The following is a 17,792-nucleotide window of genomic DNA, read 5'->3' as shown; positions in this document are numbered from 1 at the left end:
TCGGGGAGGTGGGGAGAGAAGAGAGCATCGCTAAGTGCTATGGGGGCGGGGGCTGCCTGGACGGTACCACTGAGAGCTGCCGGGGGGGTGGGGGGAGGAGGGCTGGTTGGCTGAGTGCAGGTTGGGGCTGTATAGGAGGCCTGTCTATGTTCAAAGCAGGCCGTCAGATCGGAGCTGAGGGTTATGGCTGAGCAGAGCAGGAATAGGTGTAGAATATGTGTAAATAGAGCTGAGGTTGACAGGCTGATATTGCCAGCAGAGCAGGGATAACATCAGGCCAAAGTGTAGAGCGGGTGCACACAGGGACTGGGACAACGCACCACACCAAGACATGGCCTAAGTGTGCACCAGGTTTAAATACAGACACTCTTTTTTTCCACTCTATGCCTTTGCACAGCCCGTGGGCGCATCTCCCAGGCCTTACTGGAGACATCCTTGCTCCCTACAGCTCCTTAAAGAGGTTGGAGCCAGGTGAGGGTTGGCCTCTGCACCCTGGTAGCAGTGACAGGATGAGAGCTGATGGCTTTAAGTTGCTCCAGGGGAGGGTCAGGTTGGCCATCAGGAGAAATTTTTTCCTGGAATGGGTCCCCAAGGCACAGCTCGGTGTGGGGAGTGGCAGTGTGGGGACATGCCTGTCCCCAGCTGGTACATGTGGTCCTTGTGCCATCTCTGAGCCTCCTGCACGAAGCCTGGCTGACATGAGATGTCCTGCTGTCATCTGTCAGACTTGGGAAAATATCACGGGAACCTGGAAGAAAGCATTACTCTAATTGATGTTTGCATTGACGCCAATTGTTGTACTGCATTTTAAGCCTACGAACATCCAGCATGCATGGAACTGTGTATGCATTTCAGCAAGCATAAATTGCTTGCTGAAAAAAGAAATTCCCTATGAAAATCAGTGAAGAGCTTATTCATCTGATTCCAGGGGCTGGAGAGAACCACGGAGTGTCATCACAAGGCTGCCACGTAGCTGGCTCACCATTTGTGCAGTAGCGTCCCTGTCCCCTAACATCATCTTCCTGAGCGTCAGACACCTGATTTGGATTGTATGCAGCCAAGCAGGCTCCTTCAGTGGTTGTAACCAGTATGGCAAGGTCCGAGAAGACATTGGGTAAAGGTGGTTCCTATCACCCACTCAGGATAAGATGTTATCCTCTAATGTTGTGTGTCTCTTCATCTATAAGTGGCCCATACAATGTCAGCTGAGGCTATGGGATGTGTGACCTCTAAGGCTGCAGATAGGACAGAATTGTTTGCCTTGGCCTTTGATCCACGATTTGGTCCTGTGCATGTCTGCAAAACAATAGGGGTTAACCACACCTAGAGAGGAGATTTCTTATGTTTTCTGAAGATTATTTGTGGGGGGAAAAAAAAAAAGGAAAAAAAAAAGCCATCCTTCCAAACACAACAAGACTACAGGGGGGAAAAAAAAAAAGAGATTGCCCTGGTAAATGAGACTCAAATAGGAAGAAAGTGAATCAGCATCAGAGATGTATTTATGCGTTAAGGTGATTATCTCAGCTCCCTTCATTAACATGATAACAGCAGACTTCATGCTAACAGGCACGGGGTAATACTGTAGATGTCTGCACTTTCATTCTGCAGAAGACAGCTGCCTGGGAGAATGGGATTATTTGTGGAGAGTGAGCACTGAAACACCTCCTTGCTGATTCAACCAAAACAGGACACGTTGATTGTGCTTGCCTCGTCTTGTTTAATAAGAAAAGCACTCAAGCATAATGGCAATGCTGTTGAAATCTGCAAATGCAGAATGGACAAACTCTATACACATATGATTCCAGGGCTTCCGTTCAGCATCTGCTCTCATCCCAGCAGAGCTGCTTGAAAAACAGCAGCTTGTTTTTTGTTTGTTTGTTTGTTTTGCACACACACACACACAAAAAAAAAAGTATTAAAAGCTGGGTAAAAACTGCTTTGGGGAGCCTGTTTGAGAGTCCTGACCCTCCCCTGATGCAGCTCCTTGCGTCCTTCATGACTTGACACGTCTGCTGCAACTGCTGATGCCTTGTGCTACTCCTTTACCTGTGCTTCCTGACATTCCCTCTATCCTTACGGCTCACTGGGGGCTTTGCTATCCAACCATCGGCTTGCACAGCTCTAGAGGCTTCTGAGAGCAGGCAAATCCAAGTGGGACGAGGAAGGCAGAGCCTGGGGACACAGGGCCGGCGCATACAGCATCTGCCAGCCTCACACCGCCAGGTGTCCCCAGCAGAACGGGCACCGCTGCGAGCCTCGCCAGTGGGATCGGTGATTTAACTTTCAGAATTTCACCTTGGTGATGATCGGTTAAAATGGGATGTTTTTATCCATCCGAAAGAGCAAACAGTAAAAATGGCTTTTAGCATGCAAGCCAGGGGCCGTGAGGCTGAGCTCCAGCTTTGCAATGCAGATTGCTGTTTAAATCAGTGGGACAACTTGTGAGCGATGGGATGAGTTCCATAAATTAAGAGTTGGAGCATTAAATCATAGGGTTATGTTTTCATCATTTCTCTTTTTTTCTTTTCTAATTTTGCAAACTATGTTCTGTTGCCTTTTCTAGACACCCTGGCACTGTACCTTGTTCAGAAGATTATCCGTATATATGCATACACACATGCATATGCATACATGTAAATACATGGAGACATACGAATTTACACCACTATTACTATAAGCACAGCAGCAGCTGATCACCTTGGATCCTCCTGCCTATGCAGCAAGTATCTGTGTGTGTGTCCTGAAGCTTCCCTCCATGCTCACTTCATCAAAGGGCTCTGTGAGTAATTGCTGAACCAAGAGGAAGAACATATGTCTTGATTTCCACTGTATTGCCTTGTGCATAACCACTGCCTCTTGGAAAAAGGACTCATAAAGACCAGGATTCATCTCACTTAGCTGAAATGTCAGAATTGAAAGCAGGAGAGCTGCTATGTAGTCCTGCATGGTCAAAGGAAAGAGAGCAGCCAGCAGCCTCCTGGCTGCACCATCTTTGGGGGTGAAAATGCATCATTAAATTCCCTGCAGCTGGGGACACAGGACAGAGAACTGCTTGATCCCTTACAAACCTCGGGGGTTGCCCAGCTGTCTGACCTTCCCCAGACCTTCCTCCCTCCTCCAGCAATAGGAAAACATCTTCATATTTCTGATGGGAATTTATTCCTAGCCAAGGTGCACCTTATGTGATCTCCAACTGGCATTATCCTCTTACTTAAATCATTCCCCTTCTTCCCACCCTGAATGCATTTATGAAGAGTAATCATATCCCCTCTTAACCTTTGTTTTTCTAGGCTAAACAAGCCAAGCTCTTTTAATCTCCTCTCCTAAGACAGGTTCTCTGTTCTACTAATCACCCTGCCAGTCTTTCCCTGCACCTGTTTCCCGAAGACAGGTCCCAGAACTGCCTTCAGTATCCCACACAAAGTCTTGCTGACACCAATACATGTGTCTTCAGAACAAATGGCTTGAAAGTTGCATGAGTCCTTTTGGCAAAGGGAAAGCAGATACGAATCCGTGAACCAGAACCATAACACAATCTTACTCTAGAAGATTTAACTTGGAAGGGCATTGTGCTCCTCTACATCTGTGGGTCCTGGTGCTAAGCAGGCAGCTATCAGTGGTTTTGTGTTTTCCATTTCCACTGGATGAGCATCCGTTTCTTTCTCCCTGCCTTTGGACCAGCAAAACTCCCTTTGAAATCACTGATGAGGGTTTGAACTACGAAGATGCAGAGTTAAATGATGAAAACCATTTTGCATTCATCTCTTTTCAAAATGATTTTCCAGTTTTATTTGGGGTTTAATTAAATTTCTGTGACCCAGGCAGGGAGTTCAGCCTTTCTTGATTAATGTTCTTTAAGGTGGCTCTGATAAGAATTTAGCATTAACAATTGAGCTAACAAGCCCCAGCGAGCAGTTTGTAGGAGACTAATTCTATCAGTGCTTTGCAATGTCAGGACTCCACTTTGAGCTGGAAGCTGAGAGGAAGGGTAAGGAGCAAATGCAAAATTTAGCAACTAACTCACTCCAATGCAGCTTCTTTGTGGGCAGAGCTCATCTGGAAACTATTTTAGCTGACAACATCAGAATTTCACCTGTTCTTTTTTCCTCCTGGCTGAAGCTGTGCTCTTTCTTGGCTCACTGTGATAACGGCTGACAATAAGGAGCGGAACTGAATGGTGGCGTTGATAAGAGAAATGAAAGGGAAATGGGATGATATGATCCTGGGGAAGGGTGTCTGCATTTGCCTAGCCTGTGTAGGATGTGAACCAGAGTATAGGATGGTCAGGAGAAAGGTGCTTGTGCTGACAGCTTCAAATTAGTCTGCTGTGGGGAGAAAACTGAGATTAGCACTCTGCAGAAGTGTTCCTGTTACTTTTTTTGGTGATATTGGGAATATCTTACGGATCTGTCCTGCTGATCAGCACTACGGCAGCCTATCTGATGCACAAGCCTTTTCCTTCTCTCTGTCCCTATACCCTCCCGTTTCAGGTACTACTAAAAACACGCTCAGTGCTAAAGCACAGTCTGATGTCACTAAGCCATAGCATAACATCCATCCAGAGCTTCCCATCTGCAGTGCCTTGAGACTGAGTTTTGGACCCAAGCTGCCCACAAACCTCGAGTGAGCACCTCCTCTGTGGAGAAGCCAAAACATTTGTTTCAGGGATGTTATTTTTTTTTCTCCTCTGGGTGATCATCAAGGATAATTTGAGTCAACAAGATTACCTGCAAATGACCTGAAAACAGGGTGAGTTGGTCCTCACTGCACTCCTAGCAGAAAAACGGTCACACCAAATGGTGTAAGCTGAAAGTGAGCATCCATCACTGCCGGTCTGCAGATGCCTGTCATTGCTCTGGAACACGTGGATGCCTTTCACTATCATTACCCTTTAGCACTGGCTCCCATCTCTTCCTGTTGACCTCTCATTTTTCTTTGAGATGCTCAATCAGGGCTCCCACTCGTTTCTGCTTTGGCGATGCTGTGCCTGGGACAGAGTTGGCCAGGAGCCCTGCAGCACCCTGTTGTGGCTTCTGCCTCCCACAGCGACAAGGACAGGGATGGGTACCCAGTCCTGCTGGAGCCGGTCTTCCCAAGGAGGCTGCAACTGGACTGGGTGCCTGCCCCCATATCTCTGTGTGTGCACAGCCTCTGTTCTGCATCCCATGCTCATGAGACATGCCTGTTCGTGTTTTACTTGTCCAAAGCAGGCTAATGATTCAATTAAGTTATGTAGGCAATTTGGTTACCTCCACAGCCAGCAAAGGAGCTGTAGGCTCTGCATGGAGATGAAAGCTCTTTGCTTTTTCTCCAGTGAAACGATGACAAATTCTGCCAGGAATGTACCAACAGGTGCCTTCCCTCACCCCTCGCCTGACTTTCGCTGCAGCATCACCATGAATTGCAGTTATCAGTGGGGGAGCAAGCTCATCAGAGGGCTCCATCCACAATCACTCTAAAGAGGCTGCTGATGTTCAAGTTCTGGAAGCTCCCCAATATCAGATCACAGCAGGGACCAAAATAATGCTCTTGTTCCCTCTCCTGAAAAAGTGAAGACCCACTGAGAAATCAGAGGGAAGGGAGGCACCGACATTGCTGTTGGTGTCACAGGAGCTCAGGCAGCAAAGCTTTGGTGCTCGAAGGCATCACTACTGTTAGCGACAGCCAAGATCTTCCTGCCTTCATCTCTACAGCTGTTGGAATTGGCCCAGCACACAAAGGACAGCGTCCTCATTAAATTTCGTGGAGGGTTGCCATGTGGCCAGCAGAAATTTGGTTTTGTTTTAGTTCTCTGAGCGGCACGGTAATATATTCACCACCTCCAAATGTAATGGGGTGACAGATGGGAGCTGGGCTCTGGCTTTCATGGGAAAGCCTCCTCTCGGCAGGAGGCAGTGAGTTTCTCACCTAATCTTCTGTAACCTCCAGACTGCTAACAACTGTAAGAAGAAAGCAACATGTAGTTATTACATTAATGACTTCATCTCCAAGCCAGTAATAAATGTTTTACAGTTTTCTCTCTCCATACTGCAGACTACTCTAGACAGCCTAGACTGTTTATTAATCTAGCTTCTGGATTTATGTTATTTAATTGCTAAACACTCTCAGCGTGGTTGGGCTAGATTATGAAATTCTGAAGCCCAAGAAGGAATCCTCTGGCAAATGGTAAACTCTAAGGAGCTGATCCTTGGGCTTGTGCTGGATGAGTCTCAGGCCAAAATCCCCTGAGGCCAGTGCCATTGCGCTGGAGCAAAGTCCAGGTTAGCCCCTGTTTAAGTCAACGGTTGGTCATTACTTATGTTAGCTGGGTGGATCCCAGGACTCACTGTGAATAGAAAGATGAAGAGAAAAGCTTTGGCACATCCTGGCTTCCATATGGGCTGTGGGGTCAGACATCAAACGTCAGTGTGGCCAGGCTCCTCCTGGTGTGCTCTGAGCCTTGGTGCTGGCCTTGGAGCTCAAGCAGATCGCATGTCCTTCCTCTGTCTCTTTATGACTCACTGTTCTGCAGAGCATCCCAGATTACCACTGACATTCAAACAAAAGACTGCTGCAGTTATATAAATGAATGCAGACTTTAATGGTTGTTGTACTTCCTGGTCGACAGGGATGAAAACGTCTTTAAATCTGATACTACCATTTTTACAACAATTGGAGATTTATTCATCCCACTGAAAGAAGGGGATGAAGGCATCTGGAATAACGAGAGCTATTTGTCTGAAGAATGCAGCCCTGGTCCCACGAGCCCTTCTGCACAAAGTGGAAGGTCGTTTCAGGATATATCTTCTCATAAAAGTGTTGGAGAAGCAAGTACATTAACAAGTGCAGGGCAGAGCCCTTCCTACTGCCTCCCCAGCACACTGAGTTTCTCCCTGATCTCATCTCACCTCCATCTTCTAGAGCTGAGGAGTGAATTCAGTGCCAAATGGCAACTCTATAGAGCATGGTTGCTTTCTGCCCCCAGTAGAGAACCAAATGGAGAAGGAAGCATCCCCACAGCGAGAGTGACCCAGCCCTGAGACATCACCCAGAGGAGCTCTATGAGAAGAAGGAAGACAATCAGAAAGAAAGAACAAGGCTGGCAAAGAAACTCCTCTCTGCTCCCAACTGCAAACCCTCATTGCAGCCCGTGGCTCTCCAGGAGCAGCTGAGTGAAGGCTGGCAAATGGAAGGCACCACTTGAGCAGAAGGATGGAGGGATATGTCATTAGCAGCTTTTAACAATGAACAGTGGTGTCCGGCAAGGCCAAATGACACGCACATTGATCAATGATTTATACAACAACCAATGATTTACAGAAATAACCAAACACAAGTATCTTTCCTCTTGCATCCTTGAAGTGAAATCCTTGCTCTTCTCTGCCACCCAGCTCTCACTCTCCACTTGCTGGAGGAGGCTGAAGAGCTCTCCTAAGCACACCTATAAACTTACAGTGTACCATCTTAAACCCATTCAATTCCCTTCCCTGCAATAAAGGACGCCAGTTCAGAGAAGATAACATCTCACAGTGATGGCTCCCAAAGCTGCAATTTAACATGAATCTAACCGCTCTATTATGCAGCACAGCCAATTCGTTAGGAAAGGACAAGTGAGCATGCCTGTTAGCTCTATCATCATAATCAAATATTGGCACAATGAACTGTTCGGTGATGCAAAGTCTATCAACCTCCCCCTCCCCCCCAATGATGCGCCCTTCAGAAATTAACCGTGCCAGTCAGTTTGGATGAACCATCTCACCAGTCTGCGTGCTTCCCCCTTTTAAGATATGCAGCCATTTGTGAAGGGGATTGGATCCCATAAGCTACACGAGGTGTCCAGCAAAACCTCAAAGAGACCTTGCCCTTGGGAAACACGCTCTATTGCGCCTTGCAGAGTTAATTGCTGTTAACCTATGAGCTCTGTCCCACGCCCTGCAAAGCTCCAGGAAGGACATCCTCTCCTCCGCCACCCTATAAATCCACCCGCATGAAGCAGAAGCATCCCTGCAGCTCCAGAGGGCACGTCCTCTCCTCCACCATCCCCATGAGCCTATCCTAAGCTCTGCCAGTCATTCAGCCCTAGAAAGAGCCCTCCAGAGCCTGCAGCTTACAGACGCTCAACAGAGAGAAAAAAAACTGCCAGTGAACACCCATGGCTGTGTGTGTGTCAAAGGAAAGACTTTCAAGAATCCTCTTTGATCCCAGCCGTTCACTCTGAGGGTTTCTGGCTGCAGTCTCACCCTTCTGCCCCCATTTTACTCCACGTTTTCATTTCTGTGCCATGGCAGCAAGGCCACCTCCACCCCCATGATCTGCAGCACTTGTGCCTCCCCCAGGGACACCAAGAAGTTTCAGCCCCGTTAATAAGAGAAATTAATTTCTCGATGATAGATCTACGTAAAATTCCCGTTTAACCCATCTCCCTCAGCTCCAAGCGGCCTTCGTGTGAGTTACCTTATTTCACCTTGGAAGCTCCAGTTCTAGCAAAGCTAAACCAAAACTGTGGTGGCTTCAGAATGCCATCTCCAGCAAAGTGAGCGGTGATGAATTCCCTCCATTGCTACAGCTGCAGAAGAAAGCTTCCTGCCGTGAAGAAGCTCTGCAATTTGAGCAGGACAACCTGAGAGCGTTGCAGCCAGGAAAACAGACGTGAGGGATTCGTTAAGGTTGGAAAAGGCCTCTAAGACCACCAAGCCCAATCGCCAACCCATCCTCACCATGCCCACTAAACCCAGTCAGAGGAAGAACCAATTCCCAGCATCCTTCCCAGCTAAATCTCCAAGATTAACATTTGTAATTTGTTTAGTAAATCCAGAAGGTGAAAGCGTGCGTACTGCCCTGCCAATGGCAGCTCCTTGCTTAGCACCATAGCTCCATGGGGGGACATGTTGGGGACATTGGAGGCAGCTCAAAGAAAGACCATAGGAACTAAAGTCACAAACAGAACTGGGTTTTATTATGAAACAACCCTGCCAGTACATAAGGAAGTTCTGTCTGCAAAATACATTTCCTGAGGAAAGTAGATCACAGTATTCGTTTTCACAGAATAACATGTAGCCTGCTATAACTTTCAATTGACTCTTTATTATTTAAATATTAACAGTATTCCTTCACATAAACAAGTACTCAGTCATCACGTAACCGACACACAAACAACAAAATAAATATACAACAAGAGCACAGTTCATTTTTCTCACCCCCCCCCCCGACTTAAATATTAAATAAATAATAAATACAGAATTCTCATTTCCTGTTATCAGTGCCTGAAACGATACGACCGAAAAAGAAAAGAAAAACTGACAAAGTCTCTCTTCCCCTGGTGCCCCATCCCCGGCAAAAAAACAAACCAAAAAATTATCAAAAGGTCTCAGTTATAAAATATCTTTAAAAAAATTCCCATCGTTAAAAGAATAAATAACAAAATATATAAAAAATAACTTGGTTGCATCAAAATTACAAGTAGGAGTTGTAGATAGAGGTTTCTCTCTCTCTTCTTTTTTTTTCTTTTTTTTTTTTTTTAAATTTTTTGGGGAATGTCCTTTTTTATGGTCAAAAGTTTTAATTTTTGCTTCTTTTATCTTCGTGGTTGGTTTTTTTTTTTTCAATGGTGCGGTGTCCAGTTTAAAGTAAGTATAAAATTAATAAATAAAAAAGTTAAATAAATAAAAAAGTTAACATAAGGTGTTGTAAATATAAATTACATACATCTTGCCAAAATTAAATAATTTACAGGATAATTAAACTAACTACTTTTTTTTTTATTTTTTTTTTTCCCCCTCTCTTTCTTCCAGGAAGTGCAATTTCTCTACTTTTAAATACTAAGTGAATTGCAGTCACAATCAATTTGGACTCTATTTACATCTTAAGAACATTGTGTTTTTAACACCTCAAATTATCTTTTTTATTTTTTATTTTTCCCTTTCTTTTGTATTTTTTGCACTTGGAATGGGTTCTAAAATGGGTGAACTCATGGAGCCTGATCCTGCAAATGGCTCAGCATGGCACTTCCCAGCAGGAACCAACCCGCGCCACGCTGCTCCCAGTGCAATGCCTGCTGTAATCGGTGGGAAGCTCCCCACTGACCTCTTCAAATCACGGATTACACCCTAAATATCTGCAGAATTGGGCTCAAAATGACACCACATCTTTCCCTTTAGCATCGGCCACCCAAATCCTCCCCACTGCTGCCAGGAGCCATGCAGGAAGCGAACACACCTACGTTGAGACCCCAAAGGAGTTGCTGCCCTTCATTTCCTTGGGTCGCCTTCACTCCACCAGGAGGTTTGGTGTACCAAGCTTACAGAACGCTTCTTTGGAAGAATATCCAATACCTGAACACTTTTTTCTCTTTTTTTTTTCCTCCAGAATGGTGCTTGTGCTGTGATTTTGCACAAAACGTAGAACACCAAACCAAGAAATACCCATCACCCTGTGGATATCTGCAAGAAATCAACCACTGATTCATGTTAGGTAAGCACTTTGCTGGCCATCAATTAGCATCTCTTTCTGTTGGTTTTTTTTGTTTGTTTGTTTGCTTCTTTTTTTTTTTAGTTCATTGCAATCTCAAACGTTCTCTGGCATTGATGTATGATCTCTGGACTGGCAGTACTGCGCCACTGTAAGGATGATCACAACAATGAAAAGAACCAGAACCGTCATCAAACAGACTTCCAAAAAATCATAAACACCGGACCATGACACATTAAGAATTCTTCTGTATGAAATATCTGGTATTGGCCTATTCATAATAGCTATTCTCATATTTAAGACAGACAAAGGAATACTGTAGTTGCAAACTCCAAAAGCTTCCCTGAGAACCTTTTTTCCATTGCGCTTTCCACTGGAGATCCAGAACTGCTCTTCAGATTTCTTTCAGAAAATAAAAATAAGCTACTTTATAATACTTAAAGAGTTCCCATGCCCAGTGGATATCTGAAAACCTGGGGTTGGGAGGCCCAGCACAGGTTCAGATTTACAGGTAGCTTGCAGCTCCAGCACTTATAGCAACATATAACATAATTCATGGGTGAGTAGGTAATCTGGACATACCACCATAGACAACATGAGGGTTTAAGCCAGTCATACGCTAGTCTTGGATCAGACAAAACCCTGTTCTTGTAACATTTTAACCCTTGGAGCAAGTCTGCAAAAGCATGGCAACTCAGGAGAGACGCCTGCTCTTTCACCAGCTGCCAAGCCCCACAGCCCATGGAGAATTTGACCTTCCATCCTGGTCTACCTCATGGTCCAGGTAGAAAAATACCACTTTTCTCAAGAAGGTCCAAAGTTAAGTAAACGAGAACACTGAGTTCGATCAGTTCCATGTCTCAGAAACGGCCTCTTGGTTACATTTTGGTCCTTGTGTGTTTGTTGGTTTTGTTTTTGTTTTTTGTTTTGCTTTGCTTTTTGTTTTTCATTCATTAAACAAGTTTTATAACTTGTAAACCTGAATACTTGGAGGGAAAGTTCCACCTTACAGTCAGCTCACCCACCCATCCCCATCACAGGGCACTAAACTTGGATGCCCTTGACGGCTTGCTTGATGCTCTCCAGCAGGTCCTTGTTCTCTGGGTTCTGGTAGCACTCCTGGTTGGTGTACATGTCGGTCAGTGTGTTCACGTACGCATCGAAGTTCTGCTCACTAATGGGCTCCTGCAGTCAGAAAAGCCAAACAGAAGAGTTAGTAGTAGAGCAGGGAGAGAATCATAGGATGGCTTTGGTTGGAAGGGACCTTAAAGATCATCTATTTCCAACACCCTGCCGAGGGCAGGTTGCCTTCCACCAGATCAGGCTGCCCAGCTCTCCATCCAACCTGGCCTTGAAAGCCTCGAGGGATGGGGCATCCACAGCTTTTCTGTGCAGCCTGTGCCAGTGCCTCACCGCTCTCTGAGATGTTTCTTTCCAACTAACTGTGCCAACAGCCGAAGGTCTCAACATCAGAGGTTCTTTGTGCATGGTGTTGCACATAAAGAATCTCACCGTGCAACCTTCATCCTGCAGAATCTTCACTGACTGCCTGATTTTATGCATTGGCCACGCGGAACTATCGACAGCATCAGGTTAAGTGTGTGCAGGCAGTTTGACTGGAGGGTGGACTGAGGCGTGGAAATGAAAAGTTAGAGGACAAGAGGTGGCAGGGAGTGCTGGAGCATCATGGGGGAAATGAAAGGCGAGGGTAGGGCAAGAGCCAGCACCTCAGGCTCAATGTCTGCACTCTGCTTTAGAGGGGCATCATTGAAACCTAGCAAACATCTGTCTCAGAGTTAGCAGGGAAAGAGGAAACGAGGAAGAAGAAAAAGACCAGGATAAAATGAGCATACGTGTCTCATGGGCCTTATTTAATCGGAGCTGCCTGAAACCTTGAAAAAATATTTGCTGAACAATTTATTTGACCTTTATGCGTCAAATACTTTACAAAAAAATAAAAAGCACTCAGTGAGCCGTTTTGTGCCAGTCAAGCAGCTGGGTGAATAGTGTCCAAAACTGCTCTGCTGGAGCATGGCACATCTCCAAGCAGCCTGAATTTAAATACCAACCTCTATGAAAAGGATTCCCAAAAAAAAAAAAAAAAAAAAATGACAGCAGAAAAAAAGAAATCAAAAGCTTGTTCCTCTTGATCATCGTGATGGCCGCTATTACTTGTAAGAGGACAGCTTCCAAACCAGCACGCAGCCCCCCTGCACACACCTGTTTTTGACAACAGTAATTACATTCCTGGGAATAGAGGGAAGGTAATTAATACCCTTTTGTGGTTTTACTATTTTAATGCAGCCTTTTCATTTTGCAGTAACTCTATGGTAACATGCTGTGGGCTGTTAGACCTTGTTAAATTAAACAAAATACACTCTCTTTAAGAATGCTATTCTTTGGCTGCCAGCTATTCAAAACTGAATCGAAACTACCTGCATAATAATGGGAGCTGTAAGATCTTTCTGACGTTGAAATCCAGTCCCTCCTGATCTCTGCTTGTGCTGTCTTAGCCTAAAAGGCTCTGGGTGCCCTTGATAAAGTTTCCTATTTTGTGATAATACTCCCAGATGTAATGAGACAGAATCATAGATACAAAGGGAGATCAGCAGAAAACGACAACAAAAGGGAGATAACAATGCAAGCTTCGAGATAAGGCAAAAGCACGGATTTTATAAAGCACAGGTAGGTGTGTATAGAGAAATTCTGCTGCTCTTTAATTGTATGTGAGCCTTATCATAAGCCAGATCTTGCATGGCTCCCCTGATGGCACCAACTGGGGCTGAGCACTGCCCAAGTTTCTTACCATGTGCGGAAGGCGGATATTGGCAAGACTTTGGATTAGAGCCTGGCTCAACCCTGAGAGCTCCAGGAACAGGGCTTCGTTTTGCTCCTCGATGATCTTGTTTTCCTCCTCAATGTTCTTCAGGTTCTTCTCCATGCTGGAGATCTGCAGAGCAAAGAACACGTGGGGTTACAAACCCGTCAGCACTCTGCTGGGAGCTTGGGCACGTGCTCAAAGGCACAAACCTGCGACTGGAGCTTCACCATGGCTGCTTCCATCTCCGAGTTGGACTCGTTCAGCTCGCTGATCTCCTTGTTCAGCTGCTTGATCTCCTCATCGTTCTCTAGAACTGTGGGAGGGAAAGTGACAGGCAGTCAGCCTCTGCTTTTGGCTAAGCATGGCAGCTCACCAAGTCCTCACCTTTGCTTTCACACCCTCAATACAGAATGCACATCTTGTTCTCCTTTTAATGTTTTGTTGTTGTTGTTGTTTTAAAAATTTAACTATAACTGTACTTTGTAGGTCAATTTGTAAATGCAAAAGTGAACAAGAGTGCTGCAGTTGGAGCCCAGAGCATTCATGTGCCCTGCAAAGTTGGCCACCCTAATAACTCAAGTTTGCTCTGTTTGCTCTCAAGTAGGGAAGACATCATTAAAAAAAATAAAAGCATATCTCCATTAGAAGTTACAGTGTAATAAAATAAGGGAACGTTTCTAGAAAAGCACAGGTATTTATGTCTTCCAAACTATGTAAGTATTCAGGTAAAATGCATGAACCTTATCTAATACCAAAATCTCTCAGTGATAGCACTAGAAATGCAAAGTGCCATCGCTAACACAGCTCCAGATCCAGAAATATCTTTGGGATTAGAAGTCTTGAATAGATGAAAATAACTGAATGTCTGAAAGGGATTTGTGAAAATGCCAGAGAATATTTGAGGGGAAAAAAAATAATAAAACCAATACTCAAATTTCAGCGCTATTTCACTATTTCAGTACCCAGGCAATCAAAAAAAATGGGTGCTTGTAGCACAGGATTTGCTAGTAGATCCAAAGATTTCAGTCTATGAAGAGATGCCAGTTGGGGCTCAATACCCCAACACACGTGCCAAATAAAATGAGTGAAAATCCTTACCATCACTGGTCTTGAACTTTGTGTTGAGAATTTCATCCCCTGAGAGTTTTCCTTTCTTCCCAGCAAAAGTAGCTCTTGGGCACCCTGACAAACTGAAAAACAAGTAAAAATGGGTTTCATAAACTCTCTGTATTTATAGGTGCTTATGTTCCCAACAAGAGCGTGTACCATTTGGTGGAGTTCATGCTGTGAGATAGTTCTTCTAAAAGCTTTTTATGGTGCAGAGGAAATTGCTTTATGAATAATGCCACAAAGGTCCTCATTTATAAAGCAAGAGCAATTTTCTCTGAGCAAAGATTAAAAAAGAAAAAGTGTTATTTTCTAAAAGAGAGGGCATGACAGGCAAGGAAGGTGAAATGAGTCTGGATGGACTGGGCATCAAACTCCCATTTTGACTGTTGAAGAACTGCTCCGGCGTGCTAATGGAAGGACACTACATTACTGCTTTTCATGATTTTGTCCAATTCACATTTCACTACTGCAAAGTTAAAACATCTAAGTGTTTTCATCCCATGCAGAAAACACAGCCCTTAGAGCAACCTGACTGAGGGCAGCATTAAAAGCACCAGTTACCCAGCTTTCATCGAGAGTGGAATGATGCTCGGAGTACATTTACTCCAAAACTGCCACACTTAGGGTGATCCCAAGGTTGAATATTAGGAAGAAACTTCTCTGAAAGAGCGGTGATGCGCTGGCACAGGCTGCCCAGGGAAGTGGTGGGGTCACCATCCCCTGGAGGTGCTCAAGCACAGTGAAGAAGTGGCACTGAGGGACATAGAAGGTATGTTGGTGATGGGTCAATGGTTGGGCTTGGTGATCTTGAAGGTTCTTCCCAACCCTTAATGATCCTGTAATTATTTACCTCCTATGAGTGAGGAAGCTCCCATTGGCATGGCCGGATCCATCACAGCCTGGGGTAGGGCAGGTTGGGCCTTCATTTTTCAGTGATTTCCAGGAAAATGTGGAGCCATTGAGGGATCCTTCCTTCTGCCTTCGGGCAGCCAGGGGGCAGCCCGATGCACTGCGGTGGGAGGCATATTTACCACTGATGTGCCCAAGACCAACGCAGCCAGGAACCGGACACCTGAGCACAAGGAATACAAGAAATTATAGGAGAGGTGTGAAAAGGGATGGAAGGATATTAGGGATGAGCAGGAAAGAGGAAAGCAGGAAAGCAAGTGTTCATACTTGGGGATGCCATCCAGACTTCAGTCTGGAAAAAAGGATGCTCAGGGGAGATTGCATTGCTCTCTACAGCTCCCTGAATGCAGGTTGCAGTGAGGTGGGGGTCAGCCTCTGTGACCAGGTAACAGCAACAGGATGAGAGGTGAGAGGTGATGGCTTCATGTAGCACGAGAGGAGGTTCAGATTGTGTATTCGGAAATGTTTTTTCTCTAGAAGAACAGCGATGGCACAAACTTTGGCACAAACTGCCCAGGGAGGCGTTGGGGTCACTGTCCCCAGAGATGTTCAAGAATTGTGGAGATGTGGCACTGAGGGACGTGGTCAGTGGGCACGGTGGGGTGGGCCTTGGGAATCTTAGCTATCTTCCATCCTTAGTGGTTCTATGACTTTGGTGGATGTTTCACCGATGGAGGTCACACCACTTTGCATCAGCTGGGACATCTCTTCACACAAGTTTTAAGAGTCTGTGGGACTCATTAGTCTCTATGTTATTCTTGTGGTTAGAGATTAGGAATGGGAACAAAACAATGGTGATGAGCTCTGTCATAGCTGGGGCTCAGCACTCTGGGCTGAGCTGCTCAGTGCCACCCCACACCCACTGGTGCTGCGGTGTAGGAGCTGCATGGTGCACAAGGAGAGGTGCTTTCAAGTCAAAAACCAGCAGGCAGGGATAGAGATATTTAGTTACTTCCAACAAATATGTAATGGAAAAAGGCCCTCAGGGAATAGAAGTGCTGTTTTTGCAGCAATGGATATGGGAAGCAGATGGGAAATTAAGAGCTACGCCATTCCCCTAAAAAGAACCAAAGACAACCAGCGGGCATCACACCACTGCCACACTCACAGAAAAGCACCCAAAAAGCAGCTGCTATGATGTCTCCACACCATAAGACAGATGGTAAATAACTGTGGTTTTGGGGATCCCGGCAGCACCCCAAGGATGATCCCCTCATACCAAACACATTGGAAGCAAACCATGTGCTCCTGGTTGGGCAGCAGCAGGAATTGCTGCCCGTCCCATGCATCCAGTGCCAATTGAGGCCAGGAAAATGGTGCTGGAGGTGTTGGGGCGGCGCTGACACGAGCAGTGTTAATTGGCACAGCTCACTTGCTAACTCCCCACTTAATGGCACGCGGAGTGAATTCGGCCATTCAGCAGAGTCTTGACTGTCTATTACGGTTTCTGCTGTGTCTTGCACTTGTTTAAAGATGCTAGTCAATTATAAATACACTTAAAAGTTTATTACTCGAGGGAGGTTACCCTATAAAAAGGTAAGAAATGGAAAAAATAACCCCTTGTCCTCAGCTTGAAAGCAATTAGAGACTTCGAGTTACCCCAGCAAAATATCCATTGAGCGCTCCTGGAAATCACAAGCTCTGTTTCACCACAGCAGTGATTCTTTTCACTGCTTATATTTCGTGCAAAAAGGAGCTGACAGCAGAAGGGGGAGCCGCACACCCATTATTTTCCCAAGATAATTTGAAAAATGCTGATCTCGATTTTAATCAGCTGCAAATGCAGCACAATTCACTTATAATATCCCTGCCAGCAGGATCCTCAGTAAATTCATAACATCATTGCTTTTATATGATCACGAGCAAATTACTGAATCCTCAGGAGGAAAAGGAGAGGAAAAAATAAGAGAGGGAGAGAGAGAGAAACAAACCCCAGCATTTAGCATGTAGCCATTATGGCCCAACCGTTCCATATTTTACACTGTTAATTTAACTTTCATTACACTTTCATTGTTAAAAAATAAACCAGAGCCTTATTGTGCAAAACAGCTGGCTCGGACATTTAAAAAAAAAATTATTTTTATTATTATTATTTAACAGAAGCAGCAGCAGCACTTGATCAATTAGGGAAGTGCGGATGCCTCCACTTGGTGCCAGGGCTGGGCTGAAGGTTGAGGTGCTCTGTTCTACCACATCTATAGTAAATTACTGGAAGGATGAGCAGCAAAACAGTGGGGATTGAATGACATTCTCCTTGGTGGCAATGTGCAAAACTCAGATGGGCTTCAAGTGCCACTCGGAGCAGAAGAATGGATTTGGAGGCAAAGCTCCTCAATGCATCCTTGCATGGATGTGCGCAGTGCACACCTTGCTGCTGGAGACAAAGCACCAGCCTGCTATAAACTGATGGACAGCAAAGGAATCTGAGTTGTTCTGCACATCTCAGAGGAGCTGCTGCTCATTCTGGGACTAGCAGAGGACCATGGGCTGCTGCTTGTTCTGCAGC

At 45.3% G+C, this 17,792-nt stretch overlaps 1 protein-coding gene across 6 annotated transcripts in view; it reads right to left on the bottom strand.

The window, feature by feature from the left end:
• Positions 1-9,535: 9,535 nt before the first annotated feature.
• Positions 9,536-17,792, bottom strand: part of MYT1 (myelin transcription factor 1) — a 56,381-nt gene continuing 48,124 nt past the window's right edge. For all 6 annotated transcript variants that reach the window (XM_052683977.1, XM_052683978.1, XM_052683980.1 and 3 more), the window contains 5 exons: positions 15,228-15,449; positions 14,366-14,457; positions 13,477-13,580; positions 13,253-13,396; positions 9,536-11,631 (listed from right to left, as the gene is read on the bottom strand). In XM_052683977.1, coding sequence (XP_052539937.1) covers positions 11,491-11,631; positions 13,253-13,396; positions 13,477-13,580; positions 14,366-14,457; positions 15,228-15,449 — 703 coding nt within the window. In that variant the 3' untranslated portion in view covers positions 9,536-11,490. The remainder of the gene's footprint in view (positions 11,632-13,252; positions 13,397-13,476; positions 13,581-14,365; positions 14,458-15,227; positions 15,450-17,792) is intronic.

Source organism: Tympanuchus pallidicinctus, unplaced genomic scaffold (genome assembly GCF_026119805.1).
Source record: "Tympanuchus pallidicinctus isolate F22 unplaced genomic scaffold, pur_lepc_1.0 scaffold20, whole genome shotgun sequence".
Taxonomy (NCBI): domain Eukaryota; kingdom Metazoa; phylum Chordata; class Aves; order Galliformes; family Phasianidae; genus Tympanuchus; species Tympanuchus pallidicinctus.
This window is presented reverse-complemented; position numbering and strand designations above follow the sequence as displayed.